The sequence below is a fragment of the Carassius gibelio genome, chromosome A7 (assembly GCF_023724105.1).
Source record: "Carassius gibelio isolate Cgi1373 ecotype wild population from Czech Republic chromosome A7, carGib1.2-hapl.c, whole genome shotgun sequence".
In the NCBI taxonomy this organism is placed as follows: Eukaryota; Metazoa; Chordata; class Actinopteri; order Cypriniformes; family Cyprinidae; genus Carassius; species Carassius gibelio.
In genome coordinates, this window is record NC_068377.1 from 26,926,532 (window position 1) to 26,951,307 (window position 24,776).

Below are 24,776 nucleotides of genomic sequence, written 5' to 3' on the forward strand. Positions count from 1 at the left end.
GTTAAAATTCATTTTGGCGGGTGTTAATTAAAACTTACTAGCCAGTTCGGCTGGTGATGCATGACATGAGGCTCTGTTCTCGGTCATTTATCATAGACAGTAAAAGAAATGGACACAGCGACCCCATTGGAACTCAATTGAGACAAATGAAGCCCAGTTTTAGCGTTTTTTAGCACTTCCGTTTCTGACGCGCAGACTCAAACGAAGCTTGACGACGTCAGCAACCTGTCTGGCAGATGTAAATGTTCTAGTAGCTGTGCGTGCAAACTGCCATCGTTAATCTTGCAGAGACGGCGAGCTTGAGCGGGGAGTTCTTTGTCGTGAGTGAGCAGGAGTAAGTATTCTGATTAATTATTTTGTATAGTATTTTAAAATGTAACGCCAGTACGCCATATTAAGTTAATTGCCTGCGAGCTTCTCCTCCTGTCTGTACGGTAATGCGACAGAGAGCCTAAATGACAGAGACGCCAAAATGAATGGGAGTCAATGGGAATGCTAACGCAAGTGAAGTTCTGCTAAAAGATGGCAGCCCCCACCAGACTTCAACTTCCGGTCGAGTTCCTTGCCCCTTGTCATTTATCCCCCTGGCAGCACTTCCTACATTTCCCATGAACACTGTGCTGTAATGCTACATGATGACGTTTCATATGCTCATTGTCTGCACGCAGTTTGCAGTGAAACCAGCGCGAAAAAACATGGAAACGAATAGCGTCCATCAGAAAACACAAGGAAAAAGAACGAATGGAGCCAGAGCAGGGAGCATAGACTGAAAGAGGAGGGAGTTAGCTATTAAAGAAAAAAATTAAGATTAAACTAAATGTGGCGGTGGTTGGGACAGATTTCTGGGGGCAAAAAGAGGAACGAGGCAGGGGATGAGGATATTACGGAGAGCCCCGCACGTCACCTGTAGGAGAAAAAAAATCAAACCGTGACGACGGTTCCCTTATCGAGTCGGTCTCTCGACATTACGTATGGGGAAATCCATTTCCTCGAAATTATGAAGTCTGATTGAATAACTCTTTTGCTTGCAAATAGCCAATGGCGCCCTCGCCCTCACCTGATTGGCTGACAGCCATCAATATAGGTGACGGTGGGCGCCAAAACCCTCAGAATCTTTTTTCTTCACTTGAGTCTGGTTTCGCCGTGGATTCACGCATACAGAGCGGAAAATTGTGGAAAATTATCCCCTCTCGCGTTCCGGTGATTTTACTTTTATTATGTCTCTTTGCCGCATGTGTGGTGGGCCCATTGATTTCCCGGACGCACACGAGCAGTGTGTGCTGTGCCTGGGTCGGGCTCACGCAGAGGCGGCATTCGAAGGATCCGGATGTCGTGCCTGTGAGGAGCTTCCCATCAAGATCCTTCGTGCAAGGCTGGCCGTTACCCGTAACGGTGGCCCTGTATCTCCTGCCTCTCCCCCGTCCGCCGCCGTCGAGCCGCGAACCGGGAGACTGCAGAGAGCTCCGTCGACGGATTCTGTCGAGGTACTGGCGTCGGCCCAACGCCCACGCCACCCTCACGTGGAAGATCCCCTCTCATACTCTGAGGCCAGTTACCGCCCTCCACTAGAAGCGCGGGAAATGGTCTCGTTTGGATATGACGAGGACGACGCCATGTCTACTAATGCTTCAGACCCGGGAGCGTGGTCCGAGGCCCCGTCTGAAGCCGCCCCCGCCTCGCTGGATGCCGAGCTTATGGCGATCCTCACGGAGGCGGTGGCAGATATGGAATTGGAGTGGACAGCCCCCAAGGAGCTGCCGTCTAAGAGATGGATGGACGGTTCTTTCCTCGGCGCGGGCCGCCAGGCTGAAGCCCCGCAGAGACCCGCGCCTTTTTTCTCTGAGGTCCACGAGGAACTCACCCGGTCATGGCGCTCCCCTTACTCAGCCCGAGCCCATGCACAGGGGACCCAGCTGCTGACGACGGTGGAAGGGGCGGAGAAATTGGGATACGCGCGACCGCCTCCCGTCGAGGATGCTATCGCGGCCCATCTCGCGTCTTCTCCCGGCTGGAAAACCGCCTCTTTGCCTTCTAAGCCATGTCGAGCTACTGCTCACATCGCTGAGAAGGCGTACATATCTGCTGGACATGCAGCATCTGCCCTCCACACGATGGCAATCCTGCAGGTCTTCCAAACTCGGCTCCTTGGGTCCCTGGATGAGGGAAGCCCGGACCCAGAGTCGCTCAGGAAGCTGCGCACGGCGGCGGATCTCGCTCTCGCGGCGTCGAAAAAGATAGCGCAGGGAATCGGCCGCAATATGAGCAGCCTTGTGGTCCTGCATCGCCATCTGTGGCTGACGCTGTCCGGCATGCGCGATGCCGAAAAGAGGCAGTTCCTGGATGCACCGGTGAGCCCCACCGGTCTTTTCGGTGTCGCGGTGGAATCTCTGTCGGAGAAATACGCCGAGACCGTCAAGCAGTCTAAGGTGATGCCTCATCTTTTGCCGAAACGGTCTCAAGCCCCCCCTGCAGCGAGGTCCAGATCTTCTTCGGCACAGCGACAAGCGGGAAATACCAGGCGCGCGTTCCCGAGCGCGGCAGAGCGTCGTGAGCCAGAGCCACCATTCCGCCAGAGGCAGCCCAGGAAGCCCCGTTTTGGTCCGAAACCGGCCTCTAGCAGCCAAGGGCGCCCGGCTGGCAAGAAGGAGCAGCGTTCCTGATGCTCGTGCCAGGGGGAAGAGAGCGCGGGACGTGTTCGTCGGACCCGCGGCGAAAAGGGCGTGTTCCCGCCCAGAGTTCGTCAAAGATGTGAATGTTGTGAGAATGAAACCGCTATGTTCTGTTTCAATAAACATGCATTACATGCCTCAGCAAAAGAGCTTTCTTCCTCCCTCTACTATTACCCGCTACATAAGCGAAGCCTCTCCTCCGAGAGACGCTTCGCAAAGCGGAAGCTCGGGGAAACCCGAGGAGGTGACTATGTATGTTCCCGTGCAAGAAGCCGCGAACGAGTCACCTGCCACTCATATAGCGGTCAACGCTTCCCCAGTGGCTGGCGCGCACGCCCCGCCGCAGCATGCATTAATACCCTCCGTATTGAGTCATCTCAGCGCGTGGGCGACGCTCCCCGCGGCATCTTATTGGGTGATCAACACGATAAAACGCGGCTATACGCTCCAGTTCGCTCGCAGACCACCCCGCTTCGGCGGTGTGATTATGACAGAAGTGTCAGAACAGAGCGCCCCGCTGCTACGAGCAGAAATATCCTCTCTCCTGGCCAAACAAGCAGTAGAGATAGTGCCCGTGGAACGGAGAAATTCCGGTTTCTACAGCCGTTATTTTCTAGTTCCGAAAAAGGACGGAGGTATGCGCCCCATCTTAGACCTGAGATTACTGAACAAAGCGCTCGCGAAACGCACGTTCAAGATGATAACTGTGAAGCAGATCCTCGCGCACATTCAGCCCGACGATTACTTCATTGCAGTGGATCTAAAGGATGCTTACTTCCACATCCAGATAGCCCCACATCACAGGCGCTTCCTGCGTTTTGCATTCGAGGGTGTGGCGTACCAGTTCAAAGTGTTGCCGTTTGGGCTCGCTTTGGCTCCCCGTGTATTTACAATATGCATGAATACAGCGCTCGCTCCCCTGAAGCTCAGTGGAATGCGCATACTGAATTATCTCGACGACTGGTTAGTCATCGCACGGTCGAGAAGCGCTCTCGAGGAACACAAACACAGACTCCTCGCCCATCTGACAGGTTTGGGGCTGTCTGTGAACATTCAGAAGAGCACACTGCAGCCGCGCCAATATATCACATTCCTGGGTATGATACTGGACTCGCGCTCTATGACCGCGAAGCTGTCAGAGCCGAGAATCCAGTCGATTCAAAATACACTAGCCCTCTTCGTTCAAGGCAGAGCTATCCCCTTAAGAACGTTTCAGAGGTTGCTCGGTCTGATGGCGGCCGCAGCCTCCGTCTGCAGACTGGGCTTGTTACACATGAGACCGCTTCAACACTGGTTACAGAGCCGAGTGAAGCCGCGGGCGTGGAGAGCGGGAACGGAACGCCTTATCATAACGCGTTCATGTCTCGAGACTCTGGCGCCTTGGTTCGGCACGACCATATTCGAGCAGGGTGCTGCTATGGGCAGAGTGGTCAGACGTGTAGTGGTCACTACGGATGCTTCACTATCAGGCTGGGGAGCCCTATGCGATGGCAGACCAGCATTCGGTACGTGGACAGGGGACCAGACGCGCTGGCATATAAACTGCTTGGAGATGGAAGCGGTTCATCTAGCGCTGCAGAGTTTCCTTCCGTTTGTGAAACACCGTCATGTTCTCATCAGAACGGACAACACGGCGGTGGTGGCGTACATCAATCGCCAGGGAGGTTTGCGTTCGCGATCCCTGCAGGGATTAGCGAGACAGCTGCTGTTATGGACGGACAGGGTACTTCTGTCGATTCGAGCAGTGCACGTACCGGGCAGTTTGAATTGCGGCGCGGACATGCTGTCCAGGGACGGCATTGTACACGGAGAATGGAGGCTCCATCCGCAAACGATAAATATGATCTGGAATCTGTTTGGCAAAGCGGAGATCGACCTCTTTGCGTCGCAAGAGAACGCCCACTGCCCTCTGTACTTCTCGCTGACAGCATCCCCCCTGGGGGGAGACGCGCTGTCGAGCCGCTGGCCAAAGGGACGGAAGTATGGTTTTCCCCCAGTCAAGTTAATGCCGCTGGTGCTGCAGAAGATCAGGGAGGAGAGATGTGCGTTGATCCTGGTAGCACCCAAATGGCCCAACCAGCCGTGGTTCCCGGAACTGGTGAACATGTCGCGGCTTCCCCCGTGGCGGATCCCGCCGAGAAGGGACCTCTTATCCCAGGCGAGGGGCACCATATGGCACCCCAACCCAGAGCTTTGGGATCTGCATGTGTGGCAGATCAGCGTGGAGTATATCAGCGAGTGCTGCAGACAATAGCAGAGGCTAGAGCCCCTTCGACGAGGCGTTTATACACTCTGAAGTGGAAAGTATTTGTTAACTGGTGTGTTGACAAAAATGAGGACCCCAGGAGTTGCGATATCTCCATTATTCTGACCTTCCTACAGGAACGTCTGGATGCTGGCAGTACCCCATCTACAGTGAAAGTCTACGTGGCCGCTATCGCCGTTTTTCGTGACTTGCTAGACGGCCATTCAGTGGGGAGGCACCCCCTGATAACGAGCTTTCTTCGGGGAGCTAGGCGGCTTAATCCACCCCGCCTTCGTCAGATGCCGGTCTGGGACCTGTCATTAGTGCTTAGTGCGCTGTCCAACCCACCTTTTGAACCAGCCGAGTTAAGCGACCTTAAAGTGCTCTCATTTAAGACGGCGCTACTGCTCGCGCTAGCTTGCGGGAAACGAGTGGGAGACTTGCATGCCCTGTCAGTGAACAGCGCGTGTATGCAGTTTGGACCGGACGATTGTATGGTCAGACTTTTACCCAAACGCGGTTATTCGCCTAAAGTGCTCTCAACGCCGTTCAGAGCTCAGATAGTTACAATTCAAGCATTTTGCCCCGAGGAGGACAGTAATTCAGTGTCTCAGAAGTGCGCTTTGTGCCCCGTGCGTGCCCTGCGTGCATATGTGAACAGAACTAGCCAGTTTCGAACTTCAGAGCAGCTTTTCGTCTGCTACGCGGGTGCCAAGAAGGGCAGCGCGCTGTCGAAGCAGAGGCTATCACACTGGATAGTGGAGGCTGTGCGACTAGCTTATGCTTCCCGGGGAACCGCCTGCCCAATCGGGGTGCACGCCCACTCCACAAGGAGTTTGGCGTCGTCATGGGGTTGGGCGAAAGGTATGTCTATTCAGGACATTTGTTTCGCAGCGGGCTGGTCGTCTCGCAACACGTTTGCGAGATTCTATAATCTGGACATTCCCTCGTTCGCATCACATGTGCTGTCAGTGCAGGAGGAGGGAGTTGAGCAGTCTTTGGACTAAACTATGGGCACGCCCTACCTAGCGCGTGCACTAGCCGTGGTTCTTTCTACCAGGTCAGCGTCAGTTATTGTTGTAATAGCTGCGGTTGAGGTATTCATTCACTATCTAATGTGGTCCCTTTATTATGCCCGCATTATAAGCCGGCAGTGTATTCCCAAGCACCAACATATTGCTGCATTTTCCCCATATCACACCAGTTTTGCTTATCTGGGTGCACTGGATTACGATGGTGTAAGAGCTGATTTGGCTCTGTGCCAAGAGGTGTTTCAACCAGGTCCGGTACCCGACCTAGAGCTAACGCGCTGTAAGAGCTAGTGCTTATGCTCTTCTGTGGCTCGATGCGAGCTGGGCCGGACAGTATTTCCCACACGGCGGGGGTTTTATTGTTCCCCATACGTAATGTCGAGAGACCGACTCGATAAGGGAACGTCCCCGGTTACTCACGTAACCTTAGTTCCCTGAGAGGAGGGAACGAGACATTACGTAACCTGCCGTGTGGAAAAACCTTCCAGCCTCATTACTCTCGTTCAGTGGAAGATTCTGAGGGTTTTGGCGCCCACCGTCACCTATATTGATGGCTGTCAGCCAATCAGGTGAGGGCGAGGGCGCCATTGGCTATTTGCAAGCAAAAGAGTTATTCAATCAGACTTCATAATTTCGAGGAAATGGATTTCCCCATACGTAATGTCTCGTTCCCTCCTCTCAGGGAACTAAGGTTACGTGAGTAACCGGGGACGTTTTGCAATCCGTCCCCTCAGTTTATAAACCGTACTCACAAATTCATAAACTGTTCCCTCGGTTTAACAAACCGTGCCCACGAATTCCCAATCCGTGCGCTCAGATTTTGTAAATCGTACCCTCGGTTTTTGAATCTGTACCCACGAATTCATAATCCGTGCGCACACTTTCGCAATCCGTTCCCTCGGATTTGTATTTGTAAACTGACACGCATTTGTAGCTCCGCCCCCACCGGCAGATTCATTTCTTTTTATTAAACATTATTTTTCATAGTATCCAATGAGTCCACGATCAGCATTCACAAATAGTCTTCTTTTTAGCGTTTATTTTAATAGTGATTATTACATTAATCACCAATAGGATAAGACACAGCCGCCTGTATTTTATGAAAAAAAAAAAAAACGCTAAAAAGAAAAAGAAAATAAGGGTAAAAAGCAATACAAAACAAATAATATGCCGGTTATGTTTTCATTCCTTTTCTCTCTAACTGAATGCAATGTTATTTTCGGCCTCATTATTTATTAATAACATTAACAGTGAAACATGCATCTAACTCCGGCAGGTGGGGTGGATGGAGCTTAGTATAATAAAATCAGAAAAGTCTTCATGCATGTTAAGAAAGAATTGTAGACAAGCATTTACAAAACTGTCCAAGTTTATTTAAAAATAAAGCAATTCATGAATTATTTTCTTGTACTCATTTATTTAGCCTACAAATTAAAATGATAAAAATAACTTATATATTATTATATATTATTATACAGGTTATGCATAAGAATCTTTTATCCAAAACAATTTACAACAGAGGAAAAAATTACTCCAGAGTTAGTCACAATGCCAGGTTTATTGTACAATAATAATCAGTTGCTATTATAAGATTATTCCTTTATTATTATTAAACCTATACCACATAATAATAGTCAATAAAACTGTATGTTAACAGGAGCTTGCTGCATGAATCCGTGAGTACGGTTTACAGATCCGTGGGAACGGATTGCGAAAGTGTGCGCACGGATTATGAATTTGTGGGTACGGATTCAAAAACCGAGGGTACGGCAAAAACTGAGCGCACGGATTGGAAATTCGTGGGCACGATTTGTGAAACCAAGGTAACAGTTTATGAATTTGTGAGTACGGTTTATAAACGGAAGTTTTTCATGCCAACAATGTTAATAAAATGATCAAATGCATTCAGTGGCACTCATAATTTGTTATTTTTACCGGAAAAAAAAATGGCTAGTGGAAATTCTGATTGGCTGGTAACTTTAGAAAGTTACCAGCCACATTGGCTGGTGATCAAAAAAGTTAATTTAGAACCCTGCTAACGATAGTGGCCTTCCCTAATGTTAGTAATTCCTGACACTTTTTAAGTTCAGAGATGAAGACTGCTAGCAGTCGGGAGACAAAATGAAAACGAAACAACTACCATGAATCTTTATTACTAGATTATTATTACTATTTTTTTTAAATATCGATATTCTGTTTTTGAGAATCGATACAGTATCACCAAACAAAATATTGCGATACTCATGTGTATTAATATTTTCTAACACCGCATCTAACAACATTATATTATTTTTCGATTATTTTGGTAATATGGCTGAAAAAAAAAATTCAAACCTCCAGAAAAATAAATTGTTCACACAACCATTTGTTGAAAAAGAAAACAATCTAGGGATAATTCATCCAAAATTTAACATTTTGTCATTATTAACTCACTCTCAAATGTTGTTTCTTTCTTCCATAGTCTACCAGCAACATTTTGGCAGCGTTCTTCATATTATGCTATTTTGCGTTCAACAGCGGAAAGAAACGTGTCATCTAAATGATGACAGAATTTTCATTTTTGGGTGAACTATCCCTTTAAAAGACCTTTTTATTGTAGGTACAAAGCATAGACTGTAGTACAAAGGCATATTTACATAGTGTTCGGGGCTTATCATGAAGATAAGCAACCTAGATTGACCTTTAAGTAGATGCTTTGGACTTTCTATTTATATGATGTACACGTATGCTACATAATAAATATTTGTGGTCGTGTCATTTTGAAAGGCTATTAATAAATGACATACTATAATATATTTTTTGTATGCATCTCGGTTGCTCATGCTGATGTAATGAGCTGATGTTGTGATGTAAAGCATTTCCTGAACAAGACATTGTTTGAAATGTTTTGGTTAACCACGATAAAACGATACATTGATTTTATAAAAAAAAAAAAAACGATACCACAATAAAACGATGTGATGCCTTACATTGATTTACAGAGGAATTAAACTACTTTTATTTTTAGCATACAGATTTCCAAACGGTTTAGTTTTGATGCACATTGTTTTGATGCACATTGTTTGTTTCAACACTGTTGAAACAAACTCCCCTTGCAGTCATAACGCGTCTGCGCACTGTCCCGAGTCTATCGACTAGCGTTTGAAACCAAAACAGGAAGTCGTAAGTATTGTGGGACGTGTAGTTCCGCTTGTAGGCCGCTGGTCTGGATAACAGCACACGAAGCAACCAAACAAAACAAAATTAGGGAAACTTCCAAGGGATTGCGCTAATACTGGTGCATCTTCTACACAATCATGCCCGGCTTTACTTGCTGCGTTCCGGGATGCTACAACAACTCGCACCGGGACCGCGATCTGCGGTTCTACACCTTTCCGAAGGATCCCACTCAGCGAGAGCTATGGCTGAAGAACATTTCGCGGGCCGGGGTGAGCGGCTGCTTCAGCACTTTCCAGCCAACCACCGGACACCGGGTCTGCAGCGTCCACTTTCCCGGCGGCAGGAAAACCTACACCATTCGCGTCCCGACACTGTTCCCTCTGCGCGGGGTGAACGAGAGGAAGAGCAGACGGGGAAGGAGCAGGAAGGTCTCCGCGGTCGTGCCCATCATCACAAGCGTCGTTTCCACCGCTGAGTCAGCGCCAGTGGAGGAAGAAGGGGACACCGAAAACGCCACCGTGGTGCAAATAGGTCAGAACGGCCAGTACATCACCCCCGTGGACCTCCCTCCTTCAGGAGAAGGCTCCTGCATCGCCGCGGTGGTCTTGGGCTCAGGTGGAAACCTGTCCGGAGGCAGCGCATCGTGCCCCGTGGCCGATCTGGCGCTGTGCGGGGTGGACCACTCGTACTCGCTAACCACCGGCACAACGTCCGCCGAACTGCTGCGGAAGCTGAACGAGCAGCGGGACATCATCGCGCTGATGGAGATCAAAATGAAGGAGATGAAGAACACTATCCGACAGCTGCGGGTCAACGAGGCACGGCTGCAGGAGGAGCTGCGGGAGCGGGACCGTCTGATCTCCGCCAACAACATCAAGATGAAACTCTGACGAACAACGCAAAGAAAAACGATGGACTAAGGACGCAAAGGACGGTCTGTGTTCGGTGCTTCTGTAAGACAAGGCGACGACTATTAAGTATCATCGTAGATCTCATTTAAAAGTTTCTCCATTTATGTTACGGTAGACGAGCTGTGTGTGTGTTAGAGCGCAGATACGAGTTCAACCTGTATGCACGAGCTGTCCGGCACAGCGCTACAAGGGGACTGATATGAGTTCAGCAGACTGGTCCTTCGCATTTTATATTTAATTATACACGTTTGTGCTGTTTGAGTGTTGGAGGCAGCAGACCCAAGATCAGCCTACTGCCACTTCATTAACCATGTTACATTCGCACAGAGACTGCTTCAAACACGTGTAAACAACTGCTTATCATTTGGTTTTCTTCGAGTGCATCAGATCAGAGTTTCTGGTTCAGATTAACAGATTCTTTACATGCAGGTTAACAACACAGTTAGAAAAGTTGATTGGTTTGAAGTAAACTGCTTTAGAACTATAAATTGTGGGAGTTTTTATTTTTGTTGGTATGCCATTTAAGCAAATTATTTAGTTCTGAAACCCCTTTGTAAGATTCTTTACCACACAGGTTCTGAATATACCGTGCACTATAAAGAGCGGCTTCTTTTGTATTTAAAAGCCTTGTGGCATCACATTTACCCTAGGAAACTTAATTTTAATGAACCGTAGTCAGTAAAGCATCTTTAAATCAACCAATCTTTCCAGTACTTGGCAAAAAATACTCTTTGCGCAGAAGATATTGGCCTTTTATTGTATGAAGAGATTATTTGAGTGAGTGTGAGCTTCAGAATAACTCTTGGGCTATTTGATTCACAATGTTGGCTGGTAATACATTACATATGTTTAAAAACAAAACAAACAAAAAAATTGGGTAACACTTTAGAATAATGGTCCATTAGTTAATATTAGTTAACATGATCTAAGCAAGAACAATCCTTCTACAGCATTTATTAATCTTAGTTTATGTTAATTTCAACATTTACTAATGCATTATTTAAATCAAAAGTTGTGCTTGTTAACATGTTAATGCACTATGAATAAGCATGAACTAACAATTAATAACTGTATTTTCAACATTAAAAAAATATGAATAAATACAGTATTAAATGCATTGTTCATTGTTTGTTCATTTTAATGAATTAACTGACACTAACTAATGTACCATTATTCTAAAGTGTTACCAAAAATCGCATATACAAAAGTTTAGAGATAACACACCTCCATTCAAGTTACCCAAAACACCATTCTATGCATAAAAACCTCAAGTGGAAAGCGTGTCTGTTTAGTTCTGTTAGAGTCGTAATCTTTTAATGTCCTCGCTACGGAAATCTACCCTTAGAGCCAAGACCTGCCGAACTTCAGCAGGTGTCAGACGCCAAGTCAAAGGCCCAGAGTTGGGGCCCCAATAATCCAGGATCTCGGACACCTAAAGGAAGAAAAACCCAAACAAAATTCAAAACGACTCCAGTTTTCAGTGATTAACATTTTAAAAGACAGTCAAAAAGCCACACACCCTTTCTAAGTTGAGAATAGTTGCCATCTGTGTGAGTCGTGCAAACTTATCCCGGATGGTCCAGGAGGTGACCGAGGAGAGGTAGGCAACCAAAGCGCGCAGCTCCTTATCAAACTGTAATCCACCAAGCTGCGAACCAGAATGGAGAGGACAGTTAGGATGTCTGTGACTTTAAGCAAATATGCAGCTGTTCTTTTGTGCAGGGCATGTTTATATCTCACCCTGCTGAAGGTGCATTTGAACACAGTCTTCTCCAACTCCATAGCAATGAGGCTGGTCATCAGGCTAGTTAGAGTATCATAAATGACTGGTGACAGGCCCACCTACAGAGAGGCATCTTTAGAATTAGAATAGGTTTGTGTGAGCATGTCTTAAGTGGGTTAAAATGAATATACCTTAAACTCAGCCATGAGCTGCTCCAACTGTACAATGAGTTGTTGAACCCAAGGATCATTGGCTTCATACTCACTGAACTCTTCCTGCAAACAAAAACACCAAACATGGCTTAACTTATCCTCAAACAAATAAATAAAAAAAGTATTTCTATTGCTATCATTGTCAACCGAAGTGCAGACAGATTTATTTCTACTCGTATCAGTAGAAGTAGTAATAGTAGTAGACGGCAATGTTATACCTCTTCAATATTGTGTGAGACAGACAGGAAGCTGCTGATCCAGGGTTTTACTTGTGGCCTGATAGAGGTGTTATTAAGCTCCTGTAGACCCTCCTGTACATTTATAAACCATTAATAAAAACAGCACAAACATTTAAGACGGATGATGTTGGCACATACATCCATTCCAAAGTTTGGGTCAGTAAGACAACTTTGGATTAAACTGATCAAAAGTGACAGTAAAACCATTCATAATGTTAAAAATGATTTACTTTTTAAATAAATACTCTTTTTAACCTTTTCATATAACAATCCTGTAAAAAAGTTCCATGGTTTCCACAAAAATATTAAGCAGCACAACTATTTTCAATATTGATAATAATGTTTCTTGAGCATTAAATTAGAATTAAAGCATATTAGATTGATTTCTGAAAGATCATGAGACACTGAAGACTGGCGTAAAGACATCTGAAAAATCAGCTTTACCATCATAGGAATAAATTACATTTTAAACTACATTAAATGTATAATTCATTTTTTAGTTTTTAATATTTCACTGCTTATAAATCACAATGTTGTTACTTTACTTTTAAATACAATGAATGCAGCCTTAAACTTTTGAATGGAAGTGTATATTTTCACTGACCTGGAGGAGGTCCTTGAATCTGCTGGAGGTGTTGACCAAATCAGATAGACAGCTGTCTATCTTAGCCTTCGCCTGATCTGAGCCCACTCCCTGACTGAATAACTTGGCACAATCACTCTGAGACAGACAGAAAGAGAAAGCAGTTAATTGTATCAGTTTTTATTATCTGCTATGGTGGCTTGTAAGTTTCTATCTGCAACTGTAATTGCATAGAAAATATTTCAAAATATCTCTTTTTGTGTTCCATGGAAAAAAAGTCCCATGGTTTTGGGACAACATGATGGTGAGCAAATGAAAGAGTGCGTGATTCTGGTGGTTGGCTGGAATAATAATACAAAAATAAATCAGAGAGTCATATCACACGGACCTCTAGGTTCTTTTTCAGGGTGCTGATATTCTGACTGCAGACCTCCACATTATTGAGAGCCACCTGAGAACCAAACATATCATTATTTAAGTTTTAGAATTTTATACTACACAAGAGAAAACAAAGCAAAAAGTGAAACTAAATTGAGACTGTGTGTGTGTGTGTGTGTGAGATAGAGATAGAAAGACTTGATGCTGACCAAGTAGGCGCTCTTTGCCTGCTCCTGGCTCTCAATCCCAAGTGTTTGTGTAAGATTTGTTATCTTGCCATGCTGCAGGCTGCTCTGCATCAGACTGACCGCACTGCTGACCCCACGCTGCAGGTCCTGCAGAGCACTGACTGGATATCCAGCTCGCAGCTTACATACTAACACCTCTCTGCATTCAAGGACAGAAATGCAAACAGTATACAGATTATTATTTTTATCTTCAACCACCACTTCAATAGTAACACAATAACAACAAAACATACTGAGGCTAATTCAATTTCCAAATTTGTGTTTCTACCTGAAGTCTGTCTCCAGGACGCTGGCTGCATGATTGATCATAGCACACACGCAGTCAGAGCTGTTGCTGGTGAGGGCTCGGCTGATACATTTCTTCACAATGTAGAAAACATCGTCCACCATGCTGGAGCTCAGCTGACCCACCTCAGCTGTGTCCATTGCAACTGCCTATAAGGTCATATTAATCATCCTATGAGTACATGGGTTCTACCAAAAAATGTATCTGCAATTTAACAATACAGGCAGACAATTAGAAAATGTAGGATGGTACACTATTGTGACGAGTGCGGCGGGGCTGAGAGACGTGGGAACGGAGCGAGGCCGGTGGAGTGATTTGGAAATGAGCGACACCTGCTCCACCCACCGGTCTCGAGTCCCACAGAGGAGATTGGAAGGATACAAAAGAGGAGCGAGAACAGTAAAGGACGAGAGAGGACCAGGCCTGGGCTTTATTTTGTGTTTGGTTTAGTTTGTGTGCGACAGCCCCTCGCAGATGACTGTTTTGTGTTGATTTTATCATTAAAGTTTGATTTAAATGTCGTTTTGAATGAAAGTGTAGATGTGTTTGACAATAGTTCTGATATCTCTGATTCAGGTGTAATGTACATTCACACATGATATCAGCATTAAGTTATTGACTGTATGTGTGTCACACCTTGTTGACAGACTCTCTCATGTAATACTCCTCCATGGGAATGTAATAACCAATCAGCTCCTGCATAGCGCGGCTCAGCTGGCAGTTCTTCAGTAACTGTTCTAAACTCTTCTGATGCTCTAGAAAACAAAACAAACAATCAAACATTAACAATGCCAGCAGAAGATACCAAATCCTCATAGTGATGAGTATTAACTTACATTAATCAGCATATTTGACACATGCCCAGTTTGTATAGCCTAGTTAGTTACATATACATCTGTTTAACAGGCAACGGTGGGGAGAACTTGGATTAGGAAACACTGTGGCTTAATGTGCAATGGCATGTGTGCAAACTGCTAGGCTACAGCTAATGACAGTTTTGTACTTTATAAATATAGTTTCATACAGAGTACTTTCATATTGCGTGAAAAGTTAAGTGTTACCTTGTATAACCATTTCATCTGCCATTGCATCTGCAACCTCAAAGTCAGCCACTATACGCCGCCTCAAGAATCGAAAGTAAAGCTCGGCTCTTGAGTTCATTAAAGTAACCTCACATAAAACGGGATCCAGGTCTCTAGATTAAACACACGACAACAAATAAAACACCATATATTCACAAGATAAAATGAAAAACTACTAAAACATGCAGCACCTGGGCTCAGTCTTTTCTGTAGGCATGCCCCTCATCATGCTGCTCTGGATAACCTGAAACTGTTGCATAAAAAAGTCAAATGTATGCATCATGTTTATAAATACATCAAAGCACACTTTGATCATGGTGCAAACATTAAGCATTAGAACATATACACAATAGTACAGAATACAGTGAAGACACTACACACCTTATTGTTGTAATCTCTCTGTTGGACGAATTTGTCCACTATTTTCTGAGCCTGTTTATCACACTCTTTTTGAAGATGTGCAAGGAGTGTGTGTAGTCGGCCTGGTCCATAGTATGTTTCCACTATGGGCTGATGGGTTTCAACAATGCGTGCAATACCTAACAGGTACAGACCAAGGCTGGTTGATCTCGGCTTAAACATTCAAATATTGACAAGTTAAACAGCGATGCATCTGCTCCTACCTTCAAGAAGCAGTGTGAGAGTGTCAGCAAAAATGACCGGTGCTCTGCGTTCGCCGAGATCAGAGCCAACAGCAAGGAGCAAGTTCTCTTCTGCCTTACTGGCCAACTGAAAGAAAACAAGCAAATGAGGTTGTAATATTAGAACAAAAGTAACTAAACCAAAGCATTCTCAACAGATTTCAATGGTCATGTAAGGGTAGGGACACACCAAACTGAGGCCAAAGAACTAGCATATTGCCAGCGTTGGGACAAAAAACTTTGCACTAGAACACACCAGACAGACTACAGCTGACAGCCAACTAGTGTGTGCGCTCTGCACTTGATTGAGTAAATGCAACTCTCCCATACCAGTAGGTGACAGTAGTCTGTATTCAAACAGGGAAACAGGAAGAGCTAGAACTGTGCATTTACAAAGCAAGCCGCGCTTGCTTTTTCCATTGTTTACACCATGCTCATTACTGACCGATTTGTGTAGCTTTTTTCAATCATGTCTGCTAAGTTGCAAATGGCACTGGCATTGTCAGCCCTTGGTCTTCTTCCAACAATGGTGAACTCTTATATATATAAAAAAAAAAAAAAAAAAAAGCCGACCGATGCCCAAAAACCTTGGTGTGTCCCAGGCTTAAGGCAGACATACACAATGCCCCTACCTGACTGCAAAGGTATTGAGCAAAGCGTGCAAGTCCCTGCTCATGAAGTCCCAGTAATGGAAGGATCTTGAAAAAGCGCTCCACTTGAGGCAAGTCACCTGTGGCGACTGCCTCCTCCAGTCGCGTTGTAACCAGTGCCTTCAGATTGCGCTCTGCTTCTTGAAGCAATGCAAGGCTGGCTTCAACTGCACTGCCTGCACAGTGAATAGCATACAGATAATACAATAATACAAATATCTTATTCTAAGTATTTTTGTGCATAAGTTTGAACAATGTCTATTATTTCTATAAATCACATTTAACAATTTGCAAAATACAGTTGGTAACAAAACTTGCAGTGATAAGAGTGCAAACACAACTGTTCAAAAGTCTGAAGTGAGCGAGAGTGCGCTTTTTTAAAATAGAAATTAATGCAATTATTTAACATAGATGCATTAAACTGACCAAAAAACCATTTTAAAGTTTTAAAATATTTTTAATATATTTTTTAATTGTGTATATTAGTGTAGTGTGTATTATAATAGCTACAAGGCTGACTTATTAGACTGCAAAGTCATAACCATCCAAAAAGTAGCTCTTTAAGCTATTAAGATGTCAGAATTTTTATTCTTTATGAATTATCATACCATTTAATCTGCAACCATCAAGTTTAAAATAAAAATAAAACAAAAACATTGAATTTGCCAAACATATTTAATTAAATTGATTATCCACCATCAGGCAAAAACATGGTTATTGAAATATAAAAAAAAATATTTAATTGTTCAGCAAAAATATCCCTATCATATAGTCAATTTCTAACACCTAGTACCCTTGCTATAGATACATACATATTTGAAAATTACTTACTATATAAGAAATAAGAAATAAATTACTAATCAATAGTTTCAGTGGTAATACTATGTGTTGCTAGAAAACCCAAACAGCACTTACCCTCTCCACCCTGCTTGCTGAGCTCAATCACTGACTGGTCAAGAGAAAGATAGCGATGAATGTGGGCCGCAGCTTGTTCATAATCCTGGTTACGCAGGGCTGTCTGAACACCATCCGTGCAGAACTTCAGATCTAGAATATCATCTGCCCTCTGAATTGCTTGGTACAGCCTTTTCTGAAACAAAACCAGGCACAAAGCTTGAGTGGAAGCTGACATACGCAGACTGAGACTGTCATTTTTAAGAGTGTACATATTATGTGAATGTGTATGATGGCCACCTTGGTGAGGTCCAGCTGTCTGACTTTGCTGCTCACGTTCTCTGCCAGGCTGCAGGTGAAGTTGATCATGCCAGACAGCTGCACAGCATCTCCTTCGATCAGCTGCAAGTTGGGACTGAGGAACATACATACACAACAAAAACACAATTCATTAGCACACTCTATTCTATTCTTCCGGTTCAACAGCATATGCTAAGTGTAAAACCCATACACACTGACTCACCCCATCCTCTGCAGGGACAGCATCTTTGTTTCGATGTTGCTCTGCTGTCCCATAAGAGCGCCCAACTCCATCTGCACTTCCGCCTATGAGTGAAGTGCGTTTATAATCAGTTCATGCCGACGCATAGTTAACATGCACACAATTTCATAGTTCAGGCACACGCTGATTTTATTTATATATATATAGTAAAATATGTAACCAACTAACACAACTGACAAGCGCTATCTACCCTTACTAGTAGTCCAGATCATAGAGACTAACGAACAGTGTCTACACTAATAAACATTCACCTCTTCAGCACACAGCTGAGCATACACTCGCTCCAGATCGTCCAGCTCCGTCAGACCCTCAATAGTGTCGGACTGGACGGCGGAGAGCCCCGCAGGACCACCACAACGAAGCGACGAGGAACCAACTTCATCCATGACTGTCCCACATCCACACAAACTGCGTCACTTCCGCTGACTCTAGCGCGTCATACAACTGTAACGCGACTTTACTCCCACCTAATGGTAGTTTTTTTTTAAACAAGCAACATGGAAACATTAAATGCCTCTTTTACTTGTGTAAAAACGTAATTCATATATCGTAATTCACGTTACATTTGTGACTTGATGAAACATTTGTTTTTAACCTTATGGGAATCTTTGGGCCTATACTAGGTTTATAATAAAGAATATGGTATGCAGTGTGGTTAGGTTCATAGGGAAACAATACAAAAATTTACCAGTGTACAATGATGGAATTAGATATTAATACAATGGCACTTGGCTGTCTATGGTTGCATAGTAGCCTACCGAATTACCATATTATTTCATGTAGGCTACAAGCCATTTACATAGTTGCTTAATTAAAGTAGGCTACTTCAATTATTCCATGTCCAAAAACACAGTAGATGAATACTAGGAAAACAGTAACAGATTCAGTGACAGAGAAAATTAAAGAGGAACTGATAGTAATGGCTTTATTTAAAATGTTGTAATCCGTCTTTATTCCCCTCTCTCTTTAGTTTTACGCAATGACATAATCCAAGCCTGTCAATCATACAGAGGCTTGTCCACTGTGTGAAGTGTATTAGAAAGTACTATGCTGGAATTAAAACGACATAACGTTTTTTTTCTTTCTCCATCTGTTTGTGTATTGTGCGTGAATGTGACAGATAGAGTGTGAGAGAGAGACAGAGACAAAAAGCAAATACGCTAAGCTATATAGAACCATTGTCACGGGAGGTATATCCTTCTCTGATATGATGAAGAGTGTAGCCGGAAATAATCTTTAATCCCACAGTTTCCCCCCCATTTTTATAATCAGATGTCACAGCCCCTGTTTATCCATCATTCTCAACAGTTGGCCTTAAAATTGCAGTTTTTTAAATCTGAAATAGGGAGGTGAATGGGAAATCAAGGAAGATGCATGGGACCTAAAAATGTCTGGATAATTTCTACATGACTGTGTGTTAAAGTGTAAACGTTTAGGTTCACCAGTGCGTGTGGTTTGTTCAGAATTCTGTCTGTTCCACGGAATGCATCTGCTGCTGATCATTTCATTCTGCCTCAGTGAGTAAAAGTTTATTTTATCATCAGACTTATGTTTTGTGTAATAACATAATTTGTCTTAGACACACATGTATGTTTTATTTTTTATTTTATTAACATTTATGTTTAGTTTAATCCATAAAAAAAACTATTTTATGTGTGGTTTTTAAATTCTTAGGTCTATTTTAGTTTTTGAATAGATTTGAATTAGTGGCCACAGTCATAGTGTACTGTAATGTACATAACTTAAAAATAACACCCAAAAAGAAAGACAATTTATTTGTATTTAGTTAGATTTAGAAATTGCTGGTGTTGCTGTAGCTAATGTTTCTGAACTATTAAATATATGAGTAGTATATTTTATATTTCTCTGTTAAAATAAACATGCCAAGTAGTGTAGAGAAATGGGATAAATGGAGATTTGTAATTTCGAGCTGTTCTGCAGCGAGATTAAATGTCATTTTTACTCTGTGTCTAATCCCTAGATTAATCCATGTGACGTATGACAACATCTAACAGTATAGACACACATAAACATAAAGATACAATAGAATGTTGCCACAAAAATATTGTAGAGTTGCAGCAGACACATCAGTTGACATTTCTGTCAGTTTATGCCATAATCTAATAATTGTAGAAATTTAAGTGCATTTGCAGGTATCAACATTGCAGCCCTGAGGTGTATTATTTTTCACTGCATACATTGTATTCTGTATCATTAGATCCATAAGCTATATTAAATTTGAACAAGTAAAACTATTATATCTGAACATTTGTACATAACATAATCCTAAATTGTACATCTGTAAATAAGTTCTTAAACCGTACACCTGTAAATAACATTTTTGTACATTCATAAATCTATTATATATATTGAATATTTTTAATGCATTGCATTATGTTTAAATGTTCGTCTTTTTAAATAATATTGTGTTACTCCCATTTTTATTGCCAAATTTCTGTGTCTGTACTATGACTGTACTTATAGAAGCTCCTGTCACCAAGGCAAATTCCTTGTGTGTGTAAACATATCAGACAATAGAAGTCTTTTTGATTCTGAACTGCTTAAATGTTTTCCGCTCTCAGGTCTCTGTTCTTCTGTGCTGAGTGCAGCAGTAATACATCCATGTAGTTCTGTATACAGAGGCTTTGCTGAGTGTCTGGTCACTTTGGGTGACAGTGTAAGCTCCAAGACTGATAACCCACAGGACATCAACTCCATTTGCAAGTGAGCCACGTTCACACACAAATACACCCCCCACCGAATACAACTTTTTATCTCAATGCATTGCACTTTTCACATCTGCAGATCATGGGATGCTTTCCAGGTGTGTGTGAGTGGTGTCTTGTTGAGCTGCCGAGGTGATGCAGCAGAAATTTGGGAATCTTTGAGAGCGGAGTCCCGGAAAACAGCGTTTGCTGGTAACCTCTACGACATGTGTGCTAGTCGTACTGAAGCTGCAACTGCAACCACACCTCTGGTTCCCAACACTGACCAAACCAACCAGGAAACACTCAAAGGACTCGCTCATTCAGTCAGTAAAGAGCTGCTCCTGATATGCCTCTCACTTCTCCTGCTGCTTTGGATGTAACCTATCCATTTAACATAGCTGGACTTATGCCAGTGACACTGTTACAGGCACATATCTGCATACAGTCTTTATCTTGGTACATTTTATTTAATTTCATGTGTAATTTAATGTGTAGGCTCTTTGGTAAGATATTCAATGCACTTATGTATTTGTTTGTTTAAAAATTTACTAAATGTTTTATATAAAAATCATTGATATTCTGTACTCAAATCTAATGGTTTGGTATGGAATTTAGTATCTATAGCTTGTGTCAAATGACCATAATTATGTAATATTAGATATATTTATATATACAAGTTTCTTGAATTATTAGCAAAATACTGTACATTCATAATATCTGCAATACCTTTCAAAGCAATATTAATATTTTTAATTATTTATTTTATTTGTATTATGTTATTTAAATGACTAATATGATTTGGTGTTTTAAAGTTAAACACAACTTATAAATCAGATAGTCATCAAATTTAAATACACATCCAAGGTTTGTGCTGGAGGGCCCCCAGGGCTGGGAACACTACAATATAGTTTCATCCATTAGCTCAATGACAAAAAATCCATCAGAAAAGTCTTTCTGTTTTTCGCTGGCTTTGGGAAATCACCCCCTGCCTCTGACTGACTGGTGAAGACAGGACTCTGCTGCTTGAGGTTCTCTTTGTGGAGACAATAATAAGCATTAATAATCACTGACTGAGGCCAGTGAAATAAACTTGTAACAGCTTTTGATTCTGTTTCATCACCAGAGATGATCTGCATTTTTAGACGGATCACACTCTGAAAAATGTAACAAGTAAATAACCACAATTTTGCCATTAAATTTAATCACAATGTTTCATCACAATTTAGGAAATGTTATCATGTTAATTATATACTGAATGCTTTTTCACCAAGTGTTATTTAAGTATCATTGAGATACTGTTATAATATTTATTAATATGTAAAATTAGTCTTTTTTTCAAGGGATTTAGTTTTAGGTAATTGTAATAACTCTGATTTTACCTGTGATGTTGTTTGAAATATCAGGCTATTTTCTTAATCTTCACGGTCTGGAGGATCCAAGGGAGAAATCGGGAACAGCAAAACTGTTTGCAATTAAATGTTATACAAAGTTGTGGTTTAAATCAAATATACATTGCAAGGAAATTCTATTAACCTGTTAACTGTCACTCACGTTTTTGAAGATAGACATGAATGTGCATGATACAAACCTATATTTTTATAATTCATGACTGAAAACATTTTGTAACATGATTTTGATGTGCCATTTACATGGTAATGCAATGTCTGATTTTAAAATGGGTTTTGAAGGATGAATTTTGAGATTTTATGTTTTCAAGTGATATATAACTTCTGATGATTTCTAAAAAGTGATAGAGAAAAAGGCAACGAGGAAGTATTTTTTTTAAACAAAGGTAAAAGCTCCTTTTGTAATGTAGACTTCTGAGGGTGCACTCTTGTCATAAACTCATCTATTACTTTTCCTACATAATTTTTAACAAAACAATATTGGTAAAATATATATTTGGGAGTCTTAGACCTTTCCAACGATATATAGTTTGTCAAGATTAAATTAGATTTGATTGTAATATAGTATAGTCAACGTAGGTGTCCCGTATACGGGACGGGGTGACATTTAACAGGTTAATTGTTAAAACAAATGGAAGTGATATTGATTTGAGCAATCGTGTAAGTACTCACATCAGTGGTTAATGCTGGTCCATCTGACAGGGTGACTTTATTTCATCCTCAGATATCAGTTCAGTGACAAGAGCACCAGGAACTGAGACTAAAACGCTCTGATATGACTGTAATGGTTTTGTGTGAACACTCATTTTCTGGTACTTTTCCTCTTTAGTCTTCAGTCCCCGGGTTGTTGATTTGCCAGTCTGTTTCTGGTGAAATAAAGGATGGAGAATCCGTTCTGAACCTGTCTGCTGTCTCTCTGGTGTTGACTGGTTGGATTGATTTTTGTCAAGTGTTGTTTGTATAATCTGTTCCTCATCGGATGCAGGTTTGAATATGTAGTCCATCTCTGATGCTAACGGATCAGTTTGTCCTTGCTCTGTTTTTGAGGAGTCACTCTCTGCAGTAGCTGATGTTTCATCTTGAGGGCTCTGATCCTCAGTAACAGGACTTGGAGGGGAAGGAGACAAATAGGTTTAGGTTTATATATAAGGTGGGAGGAATTGGAACTGGATTCAACCACACCCCCTGGATCTTGTGTTCTGCACTGAGGACCATCTAATTTTAAAACAGAGTTTTGGGTTAAGGATACAATAGGGATATTGAAGTATGATCATATTTATGACAGTATCTAATTTTGAGGTTGCAATAGCTAATTGCTTAACCTTTAATCACGATATATTTGCTTAAGTGTTTTCACAATATTGGGATAAGTTGAAAAAAAAAAAAGTGTTGTCATAAAACATTCAATGACTTTTTTTAATATAACAAAAATAACTGGACATTTAAATACAATAAAGGGATAGACTAAAACAAATGTTTCAAAGAGATGAATGTGCAAAAGAATTATAAAGAATTTTAATTAACGCACAAATACAAGTGTTTAGTTGATGTTGCCACATTTCTGGATTAGCCTGCTTCAGTTTTTTTTTTTTTTTTCATTTAATCCCAGGTGGATTGGATGATGGTGAGATCAGATCCCTTTGTGGAACACTTGCTGTAGTCAGAATCATTGTGTATACAAAAAACCTCACGGGATTATAACAATTAATTTCTAATATGAGTATTTCATATATGATATAAACCTATATGTTCATTTATCCAAACGAACACAGTCAGTTAAGTTTTAAGTGAAAGTAAACAGTTTAGAAAATATTGGATGTGTGTCAACAAATCTGTGCATTTCTTATGTTAGTAATGTTAAACAAACAACAAAAGAAAAATGCTCTTAATTTAGTAACTTCTGTAGCTTTAATAGGTATGTGTGTATATTCATAGTTTTCACAAGCACTTTAAAGTACTGTTTAGGTCATAATGTATCTTTGTAGCCTAATGGTCTCTTTGAGGTCTTAGCACTACTCAGAATGAAATCCCTTATTAGAAAGTGACAAAACAACTGATTAGTGACACTCACTCAGATTCTAACCCAGTAGTTTCTCTGTATGTTAGTATACTGATTCATTACACGTTACATTCATTACACCAATTCACATATTATACTCACCCCCCCTAGATAAAGAATTGGAGGAGTTTTCTATCTGATTTTCATGTAGCTTCTCACAACATAAACATTTAAACATGCTGTTAGCATCTCTCCTTAAGAAAACGTAAAGAAAAGAGTCAGCGAGTGGATTTAAATACACCAAGATTCCTGACACTGATAATAAATAACCATTAAGTCTTAGAACCTGTTCAAAGGAAAACATCATAATAATGCTTTGGACAATGACTGGCATAAACAACACAGTGTAATTAAAAAGTACAAGGGCCAGAATCCCCAAAATCTTCTTCTGTTCATTAGGGGTTATTGCTACTGAATGAGACAGTGCCTTCCATGATCCCACGAAGGAAAACATAACCAGTGGATATGGTATCAATAGAACAAATACAATTACAAAAAATGCATATGCCATATTCCCGTGAAGTACAATAATCACATCAAACACAATTATTCCACATGATATTGCCCAAACCAACAAGCATATCAGAGACAAATTTTTTGAAGTATTATGAAGTCGGTACCAAACAGGGTATTTGATCATTATGTATCTTTCCATAGATATACACACCATGAAGCCAACATTAACTATTATGCTCAAGGAATAAATGTAGTAGATGAATGCAATTACAACACTGATTGTACAAAAATTTAGGATAGGTCTGAAGCAAATCTGCATAACATCAGTGATAAAGAGGTTTATGATAAATACAGGAACAGGATGGTTAGGGCTGATCAGACGGCACAATCCATAGAATGCCAAGGACATGACAAGAAACTCAACGGAGAAAATAATCCATATAACCACAGTTTCAAATGTGGATCCACAAAGAATTTTTTCCAGAAATGTCAAATTAAATTCATCAATTTCCCATGGAAACTGGTTAATTTCCAGCTGGAATGTCCTATTGCTTGATGTTCCAGTATAAACCATTTCTTGTGTCTTGGATGGACACTGGATGCTAAAGTGGCGACAAAACAAAGTAATGTTTTA

General features: G+C 41.9%; 3 protein-coding genes across 3 annotated transcripts; 2 read left to right on the forward strand and 1 right to left on the reverse strand.

The window, feature by feature from the left end:
• The first annotated feature begins 9,094 nt into the window (after positions 1-9,094).
• Positions 9,095-10,503, forward strand: LOC128017017 (THAP domain-containing protein 11-like). Its single transcript, XM_052602060.1, has one exon. The coding sequence runs from the start codon at positions 9,242-9,244 to the stop codon at positions 9,992-9,994; it is 753 nt and encodes a 250-aa protein (XP_052458020.1). The 5' UTR covers positions 9,095-9,241; the 3' UTR covers positions 9,995-10,503.
• Positions 10,504-10,751: 248 nt separating this feature from the next.
• Positions 10,752-17,961, reverse strand: LOC128017012 (conserved oligomeric Golgi complex subunit 4). Its single transcript, XM_052602057.1, has 19 exons — positions 17,765-17,961; positions 17,475-17,557; positions 17,252-17,366; positions 16,973-17,147; positions 16,040-16,233; positions 15,390-15,495; positions 15,148-15,305; positions 14,958-15,016; positions 14,746-14,879; positions 14,321-14,439; positions 13,667-13,833; positions 13,360-13,537; positions 13,161-13,223; positions 12,794-12,910; positions 12,169-12,261; positions 11,930-12,013; positions 11,756-11,857; positions 11,535-11,663; positions 10,752-11,447 (listed from the first exon to the last, which is right to left on the reverse strand). The coding sequence occupies exons 1-19, from the start codon at positions 17,897-17,899 to the stop codon at positions 11,313-11,315; spliced, it is 2,346 nt and encodes a 781-aa protein (XP_052458017.1). The 5' UTR covers positions 17,900-17,961; the 3' UTR covers positions 10,752-11,312.
• Positions 17,962-18,124: 163 nt separating this feature from the next.
• Positions 18,125-22,527, forward strand: LOC128017018 (neuritin-like protein). The gene is made up of 3 exons (XM_052602061.1): positions 18,125-19,030; positions 20,096-20,237; positions 20,319-22,527. Exons 1-3 carry the CDS (start codon positions 18,997-18,999, stop codon positions 20,599-20,601), a joined length of 459 nt encoding a protein of 152 aa, XP_052458021.1. The 5' UTR covers positions 18,125-18,996; the 3' UTR covers positions 20,602-22,527.
• Positions 22,528-24,776: the final 2,249 nt, after the last annotated feature.